This window comes from Podarcis vaucheri, assembly GCF_965113315.1.
Source record: "Podarcis vaucheri genome assembly, chromosome: Z".
Taxonomy (NCBI): domain Eukaryota; kingdom Metazoa; phylum Chordata; class Lepidosauria; order Squamata; family Lacertidae; genus Podarcis; species Podarcis vaucheri.
The window spans coordinates 729,551-746,942 of NC_138758.1; the positions used below are offsets into that span (position 1 = coordinate 729,551).

Below are 17,392 nucleotides of genomic sequence, written 5' to 3' on the forward strand. Positions count from 1 at the left end.
GGGCTGTGCCTATCCAGCCAGCTCATGCCCAACACTATGGGCGTGTCCGACAGGTGGGTGACATTGAAGCTGATGACTTCGCGGTGGTTCCCAATACGCATCACCATAGGCGGTGTTTGCTGTACCACCTGTCCTCCCAGTAGCTCTCTGCCATCGACCGTGACGACGTTTAGGGGCATTGTGGCTGGTAGGAGCGCTATGCGATGTTGCCTGATGAAATCCACCCCCACAAAGTCTGCATTACTACCAGAGTCAATGGTAATAGGAACTTCCAGGGTGAATCCATTTGGCAGCTGGAGTGATGCGGTGAGTTGCACCACTGGTTTGGGTGGGAGGGGGTTAGTGGGCTGCAAAACCTCTGGGGACTGCTTCACTGACTTGCCTGGCTGGGCCCCAGTGCCTCTGCTTCCAACCAGGCTTCGTCGTTTCCCTGCAGCTGTTCCCCCTGCTTCACTGCTCCTCTTACTGTTGCTGAGGCTGCAGTGTGCTTCTGGATCCTCTGGGGACACTCTTTGGCCATGTGCTGTGTACTGTCGCAGATGTAACACTTCCTGCTCCCTCTAGGAGCCTTCGTTTTGACTGCCCCTGGTGTTAGGGCTATGATGCTGCCCCCCCCTCTTCCCGAGGCCAACTCCCTCCGGCTTGGGTGCTGGCAGCCCCTCTTTGCCCCAACGTTCCCATATAGATGGCCATATTAAGAGCATGCCCCCAAGGCTGAACTTTTCAGTTAAAAAGGGATTTAAATCAAGTCTTACCAAGACCATACAGCACTGGTCCTGAAAGACCGCCTGCTAGCCTGCCCCCTAAAATATCACTGGTTTGATGTGCAGGCATGTATAGTATTTCTTATTTAGTATTTGTATTATTTAGGAATGTGACATATTACTAGAAATACTGTCTTTTACACTCACTAAGTGTCACAGGGTACAAAGGTCCGCTGTCCCCATGAACAGTGTGGACTGTGATGGTGGTATTGATATTATATTAAAAATTCCATCAAACCTCCCTCTGCTTGTCAAGATTAGGAGGATGCCAGCAAGGCTGAACCTTTCTGTAAAATGATTTTATTATTCCAAATAGGAAAATGCCTTGTATTAACTACAATTGCATTGTACAGGTTATAACACTTCATTTCATATTAATAAAGCTATTTATAATTATTAGTAGTTTGCATCCTATCTTGACACCTTTTATTATTTCATGTTATAGCAAGTTTCTAGAGACTAGATGATGAGTCTTTGTAAATGGGGTTTCTAAAGGATCTTTTGTGATTGCCCAAATGAATAAAAATAATTATTAATAATGATTTCATTATGAATATGCTTCTTCTGAATTGTATTTCAGTTCAACCATTGCTTTGATAAAATACATCTTTTGTGATGGGCAAATGGCTTGAGAGACCTATGAGGTCCATCAATATAGCATATATTCAACAACAAAAACGGAGACAATTTGTTGTGGACAAAGGACAGCTGGACATATAAAGGGCCCCATTACCTTCAGTATCTTAGGTAAAGGTAAAGGACCTTCTTTTTCTTTGTATGTTCTTTTCTATTCCTTTAAGAAGTGTGACTGGCCCAAGGTCACCCAGCAGCTGCATGTGGAGGAGCAGAGACGTGAACCCGGTTCCCCAGATTACGAGTCCACCCCTCTTAACCACTACACCACACTGGCTCTCAGTGGTATGAATATATTATTATTATTATTATTATTATTATTATTATTATTATTATTATTATTTATTGGCTGAGGGCCTCATCAAACCTAAATCCAGCCCTGGGGGGGGGTGCCGCACCGCCGAAAGCGGCTGGCTTTCCACGACCAATCCTGGGACGTGCAGTGGGTGCCAGCGGCTGGGAACCGTAGCGCGCCAAGGAGGAAACTACAGTTCCCGGGAGTCCTGGAGACGAAGCCACGGGCTTTCCACGTGAGGATGACCGGACACGTGTACACTCACGGGTCCTCCTCCAGGGGAAAAGAAGCGACGCGCAACGCCGCCTCCTAAGGGGTCGCGCCTTTTTTTCGGTTTTCAGTTTCACGGATCTGAGGTAAATTTTGGTGGGGAAAGGGAGGATTCGAATCCGCCGCTCCAGAGGGGGTCGGGAGAGATAGAGAGAGAGCACGCTGAGGGGGAACGCGCGCTCCCGCTCTCTCCCTCCATTGAGGAGCCGCTCGAAGGCGCCAAGTGGGAGCGCGTGCGCGCCGCTCCCTCCCTCCCTCCCACAGGCGCCGCCTGGGACGGAATTAGGCGCGCGCGCCACCCTCCAGACGCACGGGGGACGCTCAAGGGCGGGCGCGAGGCCCGGCCACCCTCCCTACCCGGCGCATGCGCCTCCAGTCAGTCCTCCGAAGTCGGGTCTGAGACTTTTGGCGGGAAAGGGGGCCTAGCGCCGCTCCGAGGGGCAGGGGGGGCGAAGTACGGGGCTCGAGCGTGCGCCGCTCCCTCCCTTGAGGTGCCGCCGGGGGCGGTGTCAGACGCGCGATCGAGTGGGGGAGGGAGCGCGCGTGCGCGACCCGCCTGACGGACGGGGACGCTCAAGGGCGCATGCGCAGCGCCGCCGCGCCTCAAGTCAGCTTGCCGAAGTCGGCCCGCCCGAGTGGGAGTCCGGGAGCAGCGGAGCGCGCGCCTGCGAGTGGGGCTCGCGCCCCCCCCCACCGCCTCAGTGGTCCGAAAATGGCGGAGGGCAACGGCGCCGCCACGGGCCCCGAGACCCTCGCCGCCTCGCCTCCGCCTCTGCCGCCCCTGAGGGGGCTCCGAGAGAAGATGGGTGAGGGGGCGCAGGGAGAGGGAGGGGAAGGGGTAGGGCAGGCTCCTCCTATTCTCACCCCCTCGCAAGACACCTCGTACCCCCCCCTTCCCGTGATATGCAAAAAAATTCAGATACATCTATATAATCCCTAGTGTAGTAAGATAAAACCTTTGGAGCAGGCATATTCATTAAAAAAAAATTATGAACTGCCCTATTGCCCCTTAAGATCATCATCATCATCATCACTTTTAATTTGTATACCGTCTTTCTATCTTACGTTACTCAAGGCGCTTTACAAGTTGAAGAAACAAAGATGACTTTTAAAGCCCTATTTCCTGATACTTCTCCAACCTAGCTCCTCCGTTTTGTCTTGGTCCTCTCCCTCCTCAGTTGGGTCATTCTCTTCTACCCTTTTTCTGATTTCCCTCCATCCTAGACAGATGCTCACTGGTTCTGCCTCTTTTTAGCATGTGTGTGTGTGTGCTTGTGAAATTTATTGATTTAAATATCGCCTTTTTATTAGTTTTCCAGCAGCTTCAGAGTCAGTTCACAAGTTAGCTGAGCAAACTGCAAGCATGTTAGTATCTAAGGCGCTACAAGATCTTTAGTTGTCATTTTAATGTACATCATGTATTATTTTCGGTTTGTGGGTGATTCTGGTACCAGTCACTGTCTACTCCTATTCCCCCCCCCCCCGGTCGAATAGGCAGCACAATGAAACTGGCAGATCCACAGCTGAGACTGAAATCTGCGAGCAGCAATGAAATTGACAGTTTTCTCTGTCTTTAGCAGACCAGCTGATCAGTTTGCTAGAGAGGAAAAAATGGCTTTTGGAGTTTTCCAAACAAATTACCGTATTTTTCCATGTACAAGATGCCCCCATGTCTAAGATGACCCCTATCTTTTGAGCCCCAAATTCAGAAATAATTAATTGCAATAATAATTAATTACATTCCGTGTATAAGACGACCCCCAATTTAAAACTTAATTGGTGGGGGGATATAGTCTTATGCATGGAAAAATACAGTATATCTGCTACTGAATCAAGGGTATCTTTTGTCTCAGTCTTAGCACAAAACTTACTAGTGCAGCATTTTTTCCACAAACGCCCTCCCTTGTACCTATGATATATCGAGGCATACTGGTACCCTGGAATTTAAAAAGAAGTGGATATTTAAAACAGCTTCCTGGCCTGATCTCCTGACAGGCAAGCCCCCCTCTTCATTGATCACACAGAAAGCAAATTGTTTAGTTGTGGAGGTGGGTGGGTGGCTAGCCTCTCACAACCCCAAAGGTGGCGCTGTGGGTTAAAGCCTCAGCGCCTAGGGCTTGCCGATCGAAAGGTCGGCGGTTCGAATCCCCGCGGCGGGGTGCGCTCCCGCTGCTCGGTCCCAGCGCCTGCCAACCTAGCAGTTCGAAAGCACCCCCGGGGGCAAGTAGATAAATAGGTACCGCTTACCAGCGGGAAGGTAAACGGCGTTCCATGTGCTGCGCTGGCTCGCCAGATGCAGCTTTGTCACGCTGGCCACGTGACCCGGAAGTGTCTCCGGACAGCGCTGGCCCCCGGCCAATAGATGTGAGATGGGCGCACAAACCCCAGAGTCTGTCAAGACTGGCCCGTTCGGGCAGGGGTACCTTTACCTTTACCTTTATATATCATACAGGAGGTCACATTATGAATTGTGCCATTTTGGACAGGAAGACAGCCCTTTTGTGGGCTTCCCTGCATTAAAAAATATCTGAAAATGGAAGCCTAACGTCGTTGCCTTCTTCTTCTTTGGCAATCCCTCGTAGCCGAGTCAGATTGTCTTCCATCAACACGGATTTTAGCAGTGAGCCCATAAGTGGCAGTGGAGGCCAATTCCGGATCCACACGTCCTTCCACAGTGGGGTTTCTGGGCGGGAGTTGATCCCGGTGAAGGTTCCTTCTTCCTCGCCCGTTTCTCCCTCGCAACCCAAGTTTGAGTGTCTTCAAAGCCCAGGACGCCTCTGGTCAAGGCTGTTCTCCAACTGGAGCTCTCGCAGGCCAGTGTTTCCCAGTTGTTGGTGTTTATACTACATTTTTAAAATTTGCCTTGAGATCTTTCAACCTCTTTTGTGGACCACCAGCATTACACTTTCCATTTTTAAGTTTGAAAGAGATCGTTTCTTTGGAAGGCAACATGACCGGTTCAAAGTTGATTGTCGCTTCGACACTGACAGTCTTTGCTTATTTCAGTACACTGGCATTAGTTATAGCAGGCATGTCCAAAGTCCTAAAAAAAGCTCAACAGCTTTGGTTGGCCCTCACAGTCCTTCACTTCATCAAATCCGTCCGTCTTTGAAAAAGGTTTGGACACCACTGAGTTATAGTGAGCACAGGAACTCCCTTATCCTGAGTCAGACCTATTGGTCAATCCAATGCAGTATTGCCGATGAAAATCTCCAGGGTTTCAGGCAGCCCTGTGTGGAGATATTGGATATTTGAGCCTGGGACTTTCTGCAGCCTTTCTGTATTAGTGATGGCATATTTGTTAACTATCTGAACCTTACAGACTTGGCAGTGCTGTAGAGTCGAGCGAAGTGGTACCACGAACATGAATGCATGGGCAGCGGAAGAATGCAAACTCTCTTATGAAGGAAGAAGCTCGGGGGGGGGGTCTAAATACAATAGCAATGCTTTTTTCCACTTGCATGATAGAGACATCATTGTGTCTTTCGGAGACGCAAGTTATTTCAAAGTTGGACTGGGAATCCGTTGTGATTTGCAGCGCTAGGATCTATTGTCTCGGGAAGTTTCAAACGGATGTTTTCATGCATTTTTAATCTTACTAAAATTAAAACCGTTTGAGATGGGGGGAGGAATTAAGGGGGTGTCTTTCAACTGTAAGGGAAGGGAGTACACCAAGCTTCGTTCAAATCTGATATGGCAGGTGATGAAACCCTTGGGGTTTTTTGCGTCAATTTGATGTGGAATGATCCTACTTGGAATTACTGTTTAATTTAGGTTGGCAAGTCTGAAATTATAAAGATTTTCTCTACTCCACATGTTATACTAAAATGGAACAGTTCTACTGTCACACCTTCTGAATGAAACAGCCTCAGACTTCTTACATATGAACTGACATTTTACCAGTAATTTCAAATGCAGTCAGAACCGAGACCCAAAAACTAGACCTGAAACAGGACATCTGTTAATGGATATCCCAGGGTCTTTTTCTTTTATTCCAAGAAGCTGGGGGAGTCTCCCATTTGGACTGCAGTCATGGCACTAGGAGAGAGTCCAAATGTTTAGGGAAGCTTTTAATATTTATTATTATTATTAATATTATTGTATTTTAATATTTTGTTGGAAGCCGCCCAGAGCGGCTGGAGAACCCCAGCCAGATGGGTGGGGTATAAATAACAACTTCTTCTTCTTCTTCTTCTTCTTCTTCTTCTTCTTCTTCTTCATACATGGGAAAAAGTTCCCACTGAGAGGGAAGGCAATTTCCTCACATAAAGGGGCGGGGAAGAGGGGAAGAGGAAACTAGTCTACTTCCCTGCGTTGTGAGCAAGCAAGGAAAAACAAAGAAACATGAAAAAGGAAGCATAATTTCTCAATGCAGTGAGGTGGGGGAGCATGAAAACAGGAAGAGATCAACATCTGTTTTAGTATACTATATATGCAGGGCACAGAGAATATTAGATCTATATTTGGCCTCTGTGTTCTTGAATGAATTTCCATTAATTTTAATGTCAGTCTGTGAATATGCTGTCTTCTTACTCCAGGTCAGTGAGACAAATTGAGTGTCGAGAGGGTCTGATTTCTTTCCAGTGATGTTTTAATGTATTTTTAATCTCTTGTTGGAAGCTGCCTAGAGTGGCTGGGGAAACCCAGCCAGATGGGCAGGGTAGAAATTATTATTATTATTATTATTATTATTATTATTATTATTATTAACTGCATCCCCCTTGAAGCAAGTGTTGTGACAATGGCATTTGTTCAAGGGGAGAGGGATGCAGCCAGGATAATGCCATGCGCCACACTTAGATAATGATGAGTTAAGATCCTTATGCTGGGGGAGGAATTAGTTCAGAGGGGTCTTTTTTATCATTGTGTTGTCAATTTAAAGCCTGTTGCAGTTATTTGGTATCTTGCACAAGGAGATCAGCAGTTCGGCGCTTGTTATTCTATAAAGCATGATGTAAATATCCATAGCAGGGTGGATTTGATTTCAATCACGAGTCTGTAAGACTTGATTTAAATCATTTTTTATTAAAGTACTTGGAGGTGATTGTTTTTGGTGCAGCCTGGGGAGGATTATTGCCATGGCAGAACAGTTGTCATGGAGAGGGGAAATGCTTTTCCTTCTTCCTCCTTCCCTCCCTTCCACAGTGCTGAGTTCGAGTGAGGACCGAAATCGGGGACAAGGAAGCCAGCTGCCTTGTTTTGCTTACAGAATCCTTAGTGTTGGTTGTAGAAATGTAATTTCTTTTGATCAGCTGCTGAAGAAGCATCTTTCCCTATGAAATCAGGAGATGATGATGATGATCATCATCATTTATTATTTCTACCCTGCCCATCTGGCTGGGTTTCCCCAGCCACTTGGGCAGCTTCCAGCAAAAGATTAAAAATGCATTAAAACACCAGTCATTAAAAACTTCCCGAAAGAGGGCTGTTTAAAGATGTTGCATTGTGCCTGAACTTTGACATTCCTGATTTGCTGTGTTGTGTATGTTTTGCATTCCCAGCATCTATTCCTTTGTGTCGGTTGTAGAAACCAACTGCATTTTCCCATGCATAAGACTCTTATTTCGCCCCCAATTTTTGAAGTTTAAAATTGGGGGTCATCTTAGACTCGGAATGTGCCATCTATTCAGACCAGGTCTCTCCATAGTTTTCAGTTGAGTAATAAGTTGCAATTCAGCAACTTCTCTTTCAAGTCTATTTCTGAAATTCTTTTGTCATAAGACAGCTGCTTGGAGATTCTGCGTTGAATGTCCTGGGAGATGGAAGTGTTCTACTGCAGTGATTGGGCAAACTCGGCCCCCCAGCTGTTTTGGGACTACAATTCCCATCATCCCTAGCTCACAGGACCAGGGGTCAGGGATAATGGGAATTGTAGTCCCCAAACAGCTGGAGGGGCAAGTTGGGCCACCACTGCTCTAGATCAGGCATGGCCCAACTTGGCCCTCCAGCTGTTTGGGCACTATAACTCCCATCAAAACTAGCTCACAGGACTGGCGGTCAGGGAGGATGGGAGTTGTAGTCCCCAAACAGCTGGAGGGCCAACTGGCTTCTCTGCCGTGTGATTCCTGATTTCAGATTGATGCCCATTTATCCTTTTGCATAGAGTCTGGCCTGTTTGCCCAATATAGGGAGCCGAAGGGCACTGCTGGCATTTGATGGCATACACAATGTTAGAAGATGAGCAATGAGATAGGCCTGAGATGGGATCACGTTCTGATACCCGTGTCCATGTTAAGTCTGCTTTCTGTATTATTGTGGGTGAGGAGTTTTAGAACTATGAGCTTTTGATTTTTTAGAGACATCTCTGCACAAGGAGCAGGTTTGAATACTGTCGTACCAGCAAGTTTCTCCCCCCTTTTTTTATTTAGCCAAAAAAAATCACACATATAATATGTATATATTACATATCCAACAAAAGAAGGAAAGATAGAAAAAAAGAAAATTGAAAGAAAAAGAAACTAGAAATGAAACAGTATCCAATAAACTTCTTTGTAAGGAATACAAGCCATCCTTTCTCCTATTAGTTATTTCTTACAGGATTTTATAATTATAACATTTCCTCTTATGACTTCAGGCTCGACTCCCTAATTCGTATCTTGACTTCCTTCCCCACTCACCAGCGGTTCCTAATAAATCATATTTTGTTTGTCTGTTTTCTCTTAGTAAGTCTATGGATTGCCTGTGGTATTTTAGGCTACGCCAAGCCAAGAGAAGTACTGAGAACCACCTTTTTTCATGTAGTTTATAAAAACAACCCATTCTCTCTTTATTCTCACATTTGAGTGATTTCTTATTGATTCTGTAAGTTGAGCTAGTTCAAGGGAAGTAATAGTGCCACTGTATTCTGCTCTGGTCAGACCTCACCTGGAGTACTGTGTCCAGTTCTGGGCACCACAATTCAAGAAGGACACTGACAAACTGGAATGTGTCCAGAGGAGGGCAACCAAAATGGTCAAAGGCCTGGAAACGATGCCTTATGAGGAACGGCTAAGGGAGCTGGGCATGTTTAGCCTGGAGAAGAGGAGGTTAAGGGGTGATATGATAGCCATGTTCAAATATATAAAAGGATGTAACATAGAGGAGGGAGAAAGGTTGTTTTCTGCTGCTCCAGAGAAGCGGAGACGGAGCAATGGATCCAAACTACAAGAAAGAAGATTCCACCTAAACATTAGGAAGAACTTCCTGACAGTAAGAGCTGTTTGACAGTGGAATTTGCTGCCAAGGGGTGTGGTGGAGTCTCCTTTCTTTAAGCAGAGGCTTGACAACCATATGTCAGGAGTGCTCTAATGGTGTTTCCTGCTTGGCAGGGGGTTGGACTCGATGGCCCTTGTGGTCTCTTCCAACTCTATGATTCTATGATTCTAGATACTCGCTAAGTTTTAAGAGCCATTCTTCTTTTGTCGGCAATATGTTGTTTTTCCAGGGTTTTGTAATGATGATCCTGGCGGCCCCAGTCGCATATAGAAAGACTCTTTTTATTGTCCTTTGGAATGTACATTGTGAAAATTCCTCATAAAAATAATTCTGGTTTTTATGACATGATATATGAAGAAATTTTAAAAAATGATGAGACATACCAGCAAGTCTTGCATGAAGCCTGCCGCTGGAAATACATTGTGGATTTTCGCTGTAATAACTGTGATTGTGGTCTGTTTTACAGTCGCTGCAGCCCAGGTGTTAGCAGAAGAAAGAAGAAGCCAAAGTGGTGCTAGTCCTGTTCCACTCCAATCTCCAGCTGGTATGAAATCTTCAACCAGGCCAGGTAAAATTCTTGCTTTAATAATAATAATAATAAATCCATTCCTGTGGCTACCTTGGTTGTGGCTCTTCGCATCCTTCCGCTTTTTAGTTCACGAATCTGTGCTGCTACTTTTTAAGACTTTTTAAGTTGCATATTCCCCTTCTCAAAAGAGTCCCATTTTGACGTATTTCAAAAGCTTGGTAGGAATTGGTCTACTTGGGCCAGTGAAGATGCTGTTTTTGTTTTGCAAAGCAGGAAATGACCACATGGGTAAGCAACCTAAGGCCTGGGGGCCGGATCCAGCCCAGTGGCCTTCTCAATCCAGCCCACAGATGGTCCAGGAATTAGCGTGTTTTTACATGAGTAGAATATGTGCTTTAATTTAAAATGCATCTCTTTTTTGTGGGGCATAGGAATTTGTTCAATTTTTTCCTCCAAAATCTAGTCCGGCCCCCACAAGGTCTGAGAGACAGTGAACCGGCCCCCTGCTGAAAAGGTTTGCTGGCCCCTGCACCAGGGCATTTACTTTTCTCTTAAAATAATCTTTATTATACATCAGTTTACATACTGCTTAACAAATATGATACAATACATTACATACATTACATATACCGTATTTTTCGCCCTATAGGACGCACTTTTTCCCCTCCAAAAATGAAGGGGAAATGTGCCTGCGTCCTATGGGGCGAATGCAGGCTTTCGCTGAAGCCTGGAGAGCGAGAGGGGTCGGTGCGCAGATGGCGGCGCAGAGCTGCCTGCAGTCCCCGGCTCAGCGCAGCTCTGTGCGGCCACCGTGAGCCGGGCGCGAAGTCCCGCCCCGCTCCGGATGGCGGCGCAGAGCTGCCTGCAGTCCCGGGATCAGCGCACTTCTCCCCATCGCCAGCCCCACAAGCTCGGGGGACAGCGGGGAGGCAGAGCGTGCCTTCCCACTGTTCCCCGACCTGGTTCTTCCAGCCCCGCACCTGGGGGGGAAATAAAAATTTTTTCCTTTATTTCCCCTCCAAAAAACTAGGTGCGTCCTATGGGCCGGAGCGTCCTATGGGGCGCAAAATACGGTAATACATACCCAGCACACCTACAAATCCTACGTGAACACCACAAATATTCGACTTCCAACGCTTCTCTTTATACTTTGTTGCCAGTCTTACCTCTACCAGACATGGCCCAACTTGCCCCTCCAGCTGTTTGGGGGCATCATTCCTAGCTAACAGGACCAGTGCTCAGGGATAATGGGAATTGTAGTCCCCAAACAGCTGGAGGGCCACATTTGGCCATGCCTGAGTGAATATCTTGACCCTGCTCCACTGAAAAGCATTGGGTGTTCAGTAGGACGGTTCATTAAAAAACTCTATTTTGAAAACGCCTGCTCCAAAGGTCTTATCTTACTACACTAGGAATTATATGGCTATATCTGACGCGGGTGGCACTGTGGATAAAACCTCAGTGCCTAGGACTTGCTGATCGTAAGGTCGGCGGTTCGAATCCCCGCGGCAAGTAGTGCAAGTAGATAAATAGGTACCGCTTTATAGTGGGAAGGTAAACGGCGTTTCCGTGTGCGGCGCTGGTGCTGGCTCGCCAGATGCAGCTTCGTCACGCTGGCCACGTGACCCGGAAGTGTCTTCAGACAACGCTGGCTCACGGCCTCTTGAGCGAGATGAGTGTGCAACCCTAGAGTCGGACACGACTGGCCCGTACGGCCAGGGGTACCTTTATCTGAAATTTCATACATATCAGTTAATATCTTGACCCTCCTCCATGAAAATAGCTGTTTACTTGGCCATTTTCCTATGATGTGAAGGCTGAAATGTCAATTCAGCGGAGCAGGGTCAAGATATTAACTGATACATTTTGTATATTTCAAATATACACCTGGACTTGTTTTGATTAATTTCTACAGGAGACTTTGTGGTTTTTTAAGTCATAATTAGGAAAAATGGTAATAATCGCATATAAAAGAAACAGTATACAAGAAGTAAATAGGATAAAGAAAGTCTTTTATTTTTATGTCATGTTTTCTTTGTGTAAGGGTATAGAAGTTTAATTTTGATAATTAAATTGTCAACGGTGGTGGGTTTGTATGTACAAGTTTTTGTGGGCTATGTTGTAAATAAAGTATTTAAAATTTTAAAAAAAGTTATTAACGATATGCACGAAATTTCAGATATAGTTGTATAACCCTTGGTGTAGTAAGATAAGACCTTTGGAGCAGGCATCTTCAAAAAAGAGCTTTTTATGAACCACCCTAATTCTGATGTTAACCAGCATCTCTGCACATCAGGCTGGAGTTGCACTCCTGGGAAAAGAAAATTGCACCCATTGGTCACTTGTTCCTCCAGAAATCTCAGCCCTGTAACCAGTTCAACTTTGCCGTCCTTTCCAGTGATCGATGGTTCCACTTTGAGAACAGAAGAGAGGCAAAGGCTGGCCAGGGAACGGAGAGAGGAGCGCGAGAAGCAGCAAGGTAGGCATATATTTAAAAGTATGGATAAAAAACGCAGCCTGTTGCATTTGTGTGGCAGACAGGGTGGATCTGATTTCAATCAAATCGATTTAAATCACTAGTCAGTAAGGCTTGATTCAAATCAATTTATTTTACAGAAAGGTTCAGCCTTGCTGGCATCCTCTTAATCTGGACAAGCAGAGGAAGGTTTCATTTTTGGAAGAATAAATTTTCAGAGTGGTTTTGACAGTTCTATCAAACATGACTGATTTGGTTCTAATCTTAGAAATACATTGACAGATAATGATGAAATGATGGTGAAGTTTAATAAATTAACTGCTTCTATTTGGACAGCTTTTCTGCTATACTTGATTGGAAGGAGAAAAAGACGCATTCCCTTCATAACCATTTAAACAATTTATTTACCTAAAACAATAGCATCATGGCATCTATGTTTGTTAACTGATGTGTTTAAACATTTTTTTAAAAAAAGTCTTAGTTTTAGCACACATGAAAAACTTAAAAGAAATCCTTATTTCCTGATGAATAATTGCCTTTGGACTAGAATGTCACTTAAATAGAAAATATTTAGAAAGATTTTTCCTCCAAAAGCATTTTATTTTAAAAATCTGATTTACATTTTTTAAAAAATCTGATTTACATTTTTTAAAAATCTGATTTAAATCAAAAAAATTTAAAACATTTTAAATCATTGATTTTTAACCACCCTGGTTGAAATTTGCAGCTGCCAAAGAAACTCAGATATTGGAAAAGGAGAAGAAGGCCAAGCTCCAGTATGAGAAGCAAATGGAGGAGAGGCAGAGACGACTGAAGGAACAGAAGTTGAAGGAGCAACAAAGGAGAGTAGCAGTAGAGGAAAAGCGGAAACAGAAGCTGGAGGAGGACAAGGTATTGTAGAGCTGGCCAAACTTGGCCCTCCAGTTGCAGTCTCAAAATAGCTGGAGGGCCAAGTTGGGCCATGTCTGCATTAGAGAGACACTATGATAGTGGCACTAGTTATAGCTGTCTTAATCGTCTTTTAGAGTATAAGGCAGGGATGTCCAACTGGCTGCCCGCAATTTATTGCAATTTCTCACACTTTCCGTTTTATTTTTGTTTTAATTTTTAAAAATCTTTATTAAACATTCAAACATTACATACATAAAAATAAACAATGTAACCTGTATACAAACTCCATGTACAAACTCCATATACAAACTTTGCTAAGAAAGGGAAAAAAAGGAAAAGGAAAAAATAGAATAAAAATAGTAATAATAGTAATAATAATATATCATTTCTCCCTCACCCATCTGGCTGGGTTTTCCCAGCTACTCTGGGTGGCTCCCAACATAATAATAATAATAATAATTATTATTATTATTATTTAAAATTTATACCCCGCCCATCTGGCTGGGTTCCCCCAACCACTCTGGGCGACTTCCAACAGAATATTAAAATACGGATCAAGGATGAAATCAGTAAAACAGAATTCTGCTTATTCTCATTATACCATATTTCAATTTGTAATTTTACACACAGTGTCTTTTTGCGATTTCTTAGTTCTTATCAAAAGGTCCTTTTATTTGTCACCTTTCAGTTACAAGAGTTAATCTATGTCTGCCAGAAGTTTTTTGTTATCCCCATCAGTATTCAAATATTCTTTCAATACTACCCATTCTTTATTCACCTTCTATGTCGAGTATCCTCGAAGTCTCCCTGTCATTTTTGCTAGTTATATATATTCTACCATTTGGGCCTGCCAATTGGTTTTTGTGGGAATAGTTTCACTTTTCCAATTCCTCACCACTCAAATTCTGGCTGCTGTCGGTGCATACATGAAGAGTGGTCTAACCTTTTTCTTAATTTCTGTTGGCATGATTCCTAATAGGAGGGCCTCTGGTTTTTTTGTAAATGGGAATTTGAGTATCTTTTTCAGTTTATTTTATATATATATATAGTGACTATTTCCTCCTTGCACTAAACTGGGATTCCCAGAAGCAACTGGCTGCCCAGTGCCCAGAACAAGATGACTAGATGGGCCATTGGTCTGATCGAGCAAGTCTGTTCTCCATTTTTTTTGTAAATGGGAATGTGAGTATTAAAAAAAAATCATTATATATACCGTATTTTTTTCATCTATAAGACATCCCATTTATAAGATGCCCCTTATTTTGGGGGGACTCAGATTTAAGAAAATGGGGGGAGATGGCCCCGTATATTCTGTCAGGACTGGTCGTTGTCCTCTTCAGATCACCACACAAACGCTTCTTGTTCTTTTATAAAACTTTTTATTGCGTATTAACAAACAAACTTTTAAATGCTCCTTATCTTTAACTCTTCTTCCTCAATTCCTCAGCGTCACTTCTTTCAGCTACCTTCTGAGCTCTGCTTCTCCATGACCAGCCACTCTCAAAATGGCGAAGGCGCCCTTCCCTTCGCTTTCCTGCTCTTTTTCCTACCCTCCTGGCTAGAGCTGGCTTGTATCTCCCCTCCTCCCAATCTGAGCTAGAACTGAACCCTTGCCTTTCCTGGGAACAGCCGGTCCCTCCCTGTTGTTCCTCTTGCTCTCTTCTATTAGATTCACTGCTCTCTTCCCCCCCTTGGGGAATGCTTTCTTCCTCTGAGAAACTGGAAACTTCTAACTCTTCCCTGACATATAAGATGCCCCCTAATTTTTGACATTGTTTTTTAGGGGAAAAACCTAGTCTTATACACGGGGAAATATGGTAATGTTCCCATCACATACTTAAAAAGCTTTCTTTGACCTGCCCCCTTAAGAAAAGTTCAACAACCTTGACCTGCCCCCCCTAAAAAAACTCAACAAATTTGGTCTGCCCCCCTAAATAAACGCTTGTCAACTCTGAACACCCCCCTAAAAAATGGGTAGATCACTGCCAGTCTCCCCCCCCCCACCCCTGGAAGTAGATCACAGTCTCTTGGGAGTCGAATGTCCCTGGCATAAGGGACAACTTGGAAGGGGTCACAATTGCCCACAATCATCCCTTCATTGCACCGTGTGTGTGTGTGTGTGTGTGTGTGTGTGTGTGTGTGTAAAATTAATCAAGAAAAAAAGAGAGAAAGAAAATCCATATATACAAAAATAAAAAACTCGTTTACACCCTTGTGGCTTCCCTCCACCGCAACCCAACATCTTGTATGTTATAAATGCTTTAACATTGTGTCTTGTAGGAATCAATGTAAAGCCATTACAGTTGTACCTCGGGTTAAGTACTTAATTCGTTCCGGAGGTCTGTTCTTAACCTGAAACTGTTCTTAACCTGAAGCACCACTTTAGCTAATGGGGCCTCCTGCTGCTGCCGCACCGCCAGAGCACGATTTCTGTTCTCATCCTGAAGCACTATTTCTGGGTTAGTGGAGCCTGTAACCTGAAGCGTATGTAACCTGAAGCGTATGTAACCCGAGGTACCACTGTATTAATTTTGCCTTAGTTTCGAATATCTTGACATGCTTATTCTATGCATATCAATATGTTATCCTTAGAACAGTGTTTTTTCATATTAACAGGTTGGTCATTACATCCCTTAAAATGTCTAGAAGTGGTTGCAGTTACAACGCTCCATTAATCATTCCATTCGGACTAATTCAGTTCACAACTAGTGAATGTGGAAGATGTTTTGCTTTTGTGTGTGTATGTGTATTGGGTTTGACAGTTTAATCAACATAAATCACAGAAAGAAATAAACATATTTCCCTTTCTGCCAGCCCAACTTCCCCTTCTGATTCTTTCTAATCTTTTATCCTTCTGCCTATTTTAAACAAGATTAGTTTAAAATATTCAGAATGAGAAAATATTAGAAAGAATATTTCTAATTTCTAAGAATAATATCATTCCCAAATCCTCTATTTTTTTTCAAAAAAATTATACCAAGCCATTAAAATCCTTTATTATGCTACAATTTATGCATGTACACTACACAGAAAAAAAGAAAATAAAGAATAAAGATAAGAAAGATAAAATAAACTTCCGATTGTTCTCAAAAAACTGAATCTCATTTGTTATTTTTTACACAGTATCATGTTCTTTTACTTTGTTTCCTTAATTTTCTTCAGAGAAAAATTATTTAGTTTATTATTTATACATTACAAGAATCATTCAAGGTCTGCCAGGAGATTTTTGCTATCATAGTAGTTTTTCAAATATTCTTTATTTGAGCGTGGAAACAAACAAGCTTAAAGAATATTTAAGCTTGTCTGTTTAAGCTTAATATTTTAAATTTTTAAAAAAATCTGATTTAAATTTTAAAAATCCAATTTTTTATTTTTAAAATCATTGATTTTTATCCACCCTGTTAAAACTCCTCTGGAGAGGGATTCTTACCCTGTTTAGGGAATTTTTAAACGTTTAATGTTGTATTGTGTTTTTGATATTCAATTGGGAGCCACCCAGAGTGGCTGGGGGAACCCAGCCATATGGGTGGAGTATAAATAAATTATTATTATTATTATTATTATTATTATTATTATTATTATTATTACATATATTTTATATCTATAGCAATATCTTATCTATCATCTCTATCTATCTATCTATCTATCTATCTATCTATCTATCTATCTATCTATCTAATGACTTCATTAAATAAATTTTAACATAATCAAACATTCAAATTACATTTTACAATTTCAGTGAACCACCCCCTGCCATGACTTCCCCCAACTTCCCTTTCTGATTTATAACATCTCTGTTTCATCTGCTTAAATTTTTGTATTCCTTATCTGTTAAAATTAAGGTTGGAACATTTGTCTCTTCTTCTCATTTTTAACCTCATAATTGTATTTTCTGTTTATATTTGTCATATATTATATATGCATTCATCATAATAATTTTCCAGAGAGTGACACGCTCACAGTTTCCGCTGCCTAACTCCAGAGATTTTTTTGATCAATAGGAGCGTTATGAGGCAGTGCTGCATCGCACCCTGGAGCGGAGCCAGCGGCTGGAAACTCGACAGAAGAGATGGTCCTGGGGTGGCTCTGTGACTGATTCGGACGGCAAGCCAGGTAGGTGTCTGGGGCTACCTTTCTGTTGGCCTGGAGAGAGACTGCCAGCCAGAGGATTCTTCTTCTTCCTCTCCTCCTTCTTCTCTCCTCCTCCTCCTCCTCCTCCTCTTCTTCCTCTTTTCCTCTTTCTTCGCCTCTCCTCCTCCTCCTCCTCTTCCTCTTTTTCCTCCTCCTCTTCCTCCTCTTCTTCTCTCCTCCTCCTCTTCTTCTTCTCTTCTTCTTTTTCT

General features: G+C 43.3%; 1 protein-coding gene across 7 annotated transcripts in view; it reads left to right on the forward strand.

Annotated features, from left to right (window-relative positions):
* The first annotated feature begins 2,401 nt into the window (after positions 1-2,401).
* LOC309523544 (ensconsin-like) overlaps positions 2,402-17,392 on the forward strand; it is a 90,138-nt gene continuing 75,147 nt past the window's right edge. For 2 of the 7 annotated variants that reach the window (XM_082207408.1, XM_082207409.1), the window contains exons 1-5: positions 2,431-2,768; positions 9,623-9,724; positions 12,084-12,164; positions 12,889-13,052; positions 17,054-17,165. In XM_082207408.1, the coding sequence (XP_082063534.1) occupies positions 2,546-2,768; positions 9,623-9,724; positions 12,084-12,164; positions 12,889-13,052; positions 17,054-17,165 (682 nt within the window). In that variant the 5' untranslated portion in view covers positions 2,431-2,545. Of the gene's footprint in view, positions 2,769-8,404; positions 8,454-9,622; positions 9,725-12,083; positions 12,165-12,888; positions 13,053-17,053; positions 17,166-17,392 lie in introns of those variants that run through there. The other 5 variants (XM_082207406.1, XM_082207410.1, XM_082207411.1 and 2 more) reach the window with 4 other exon arrangements.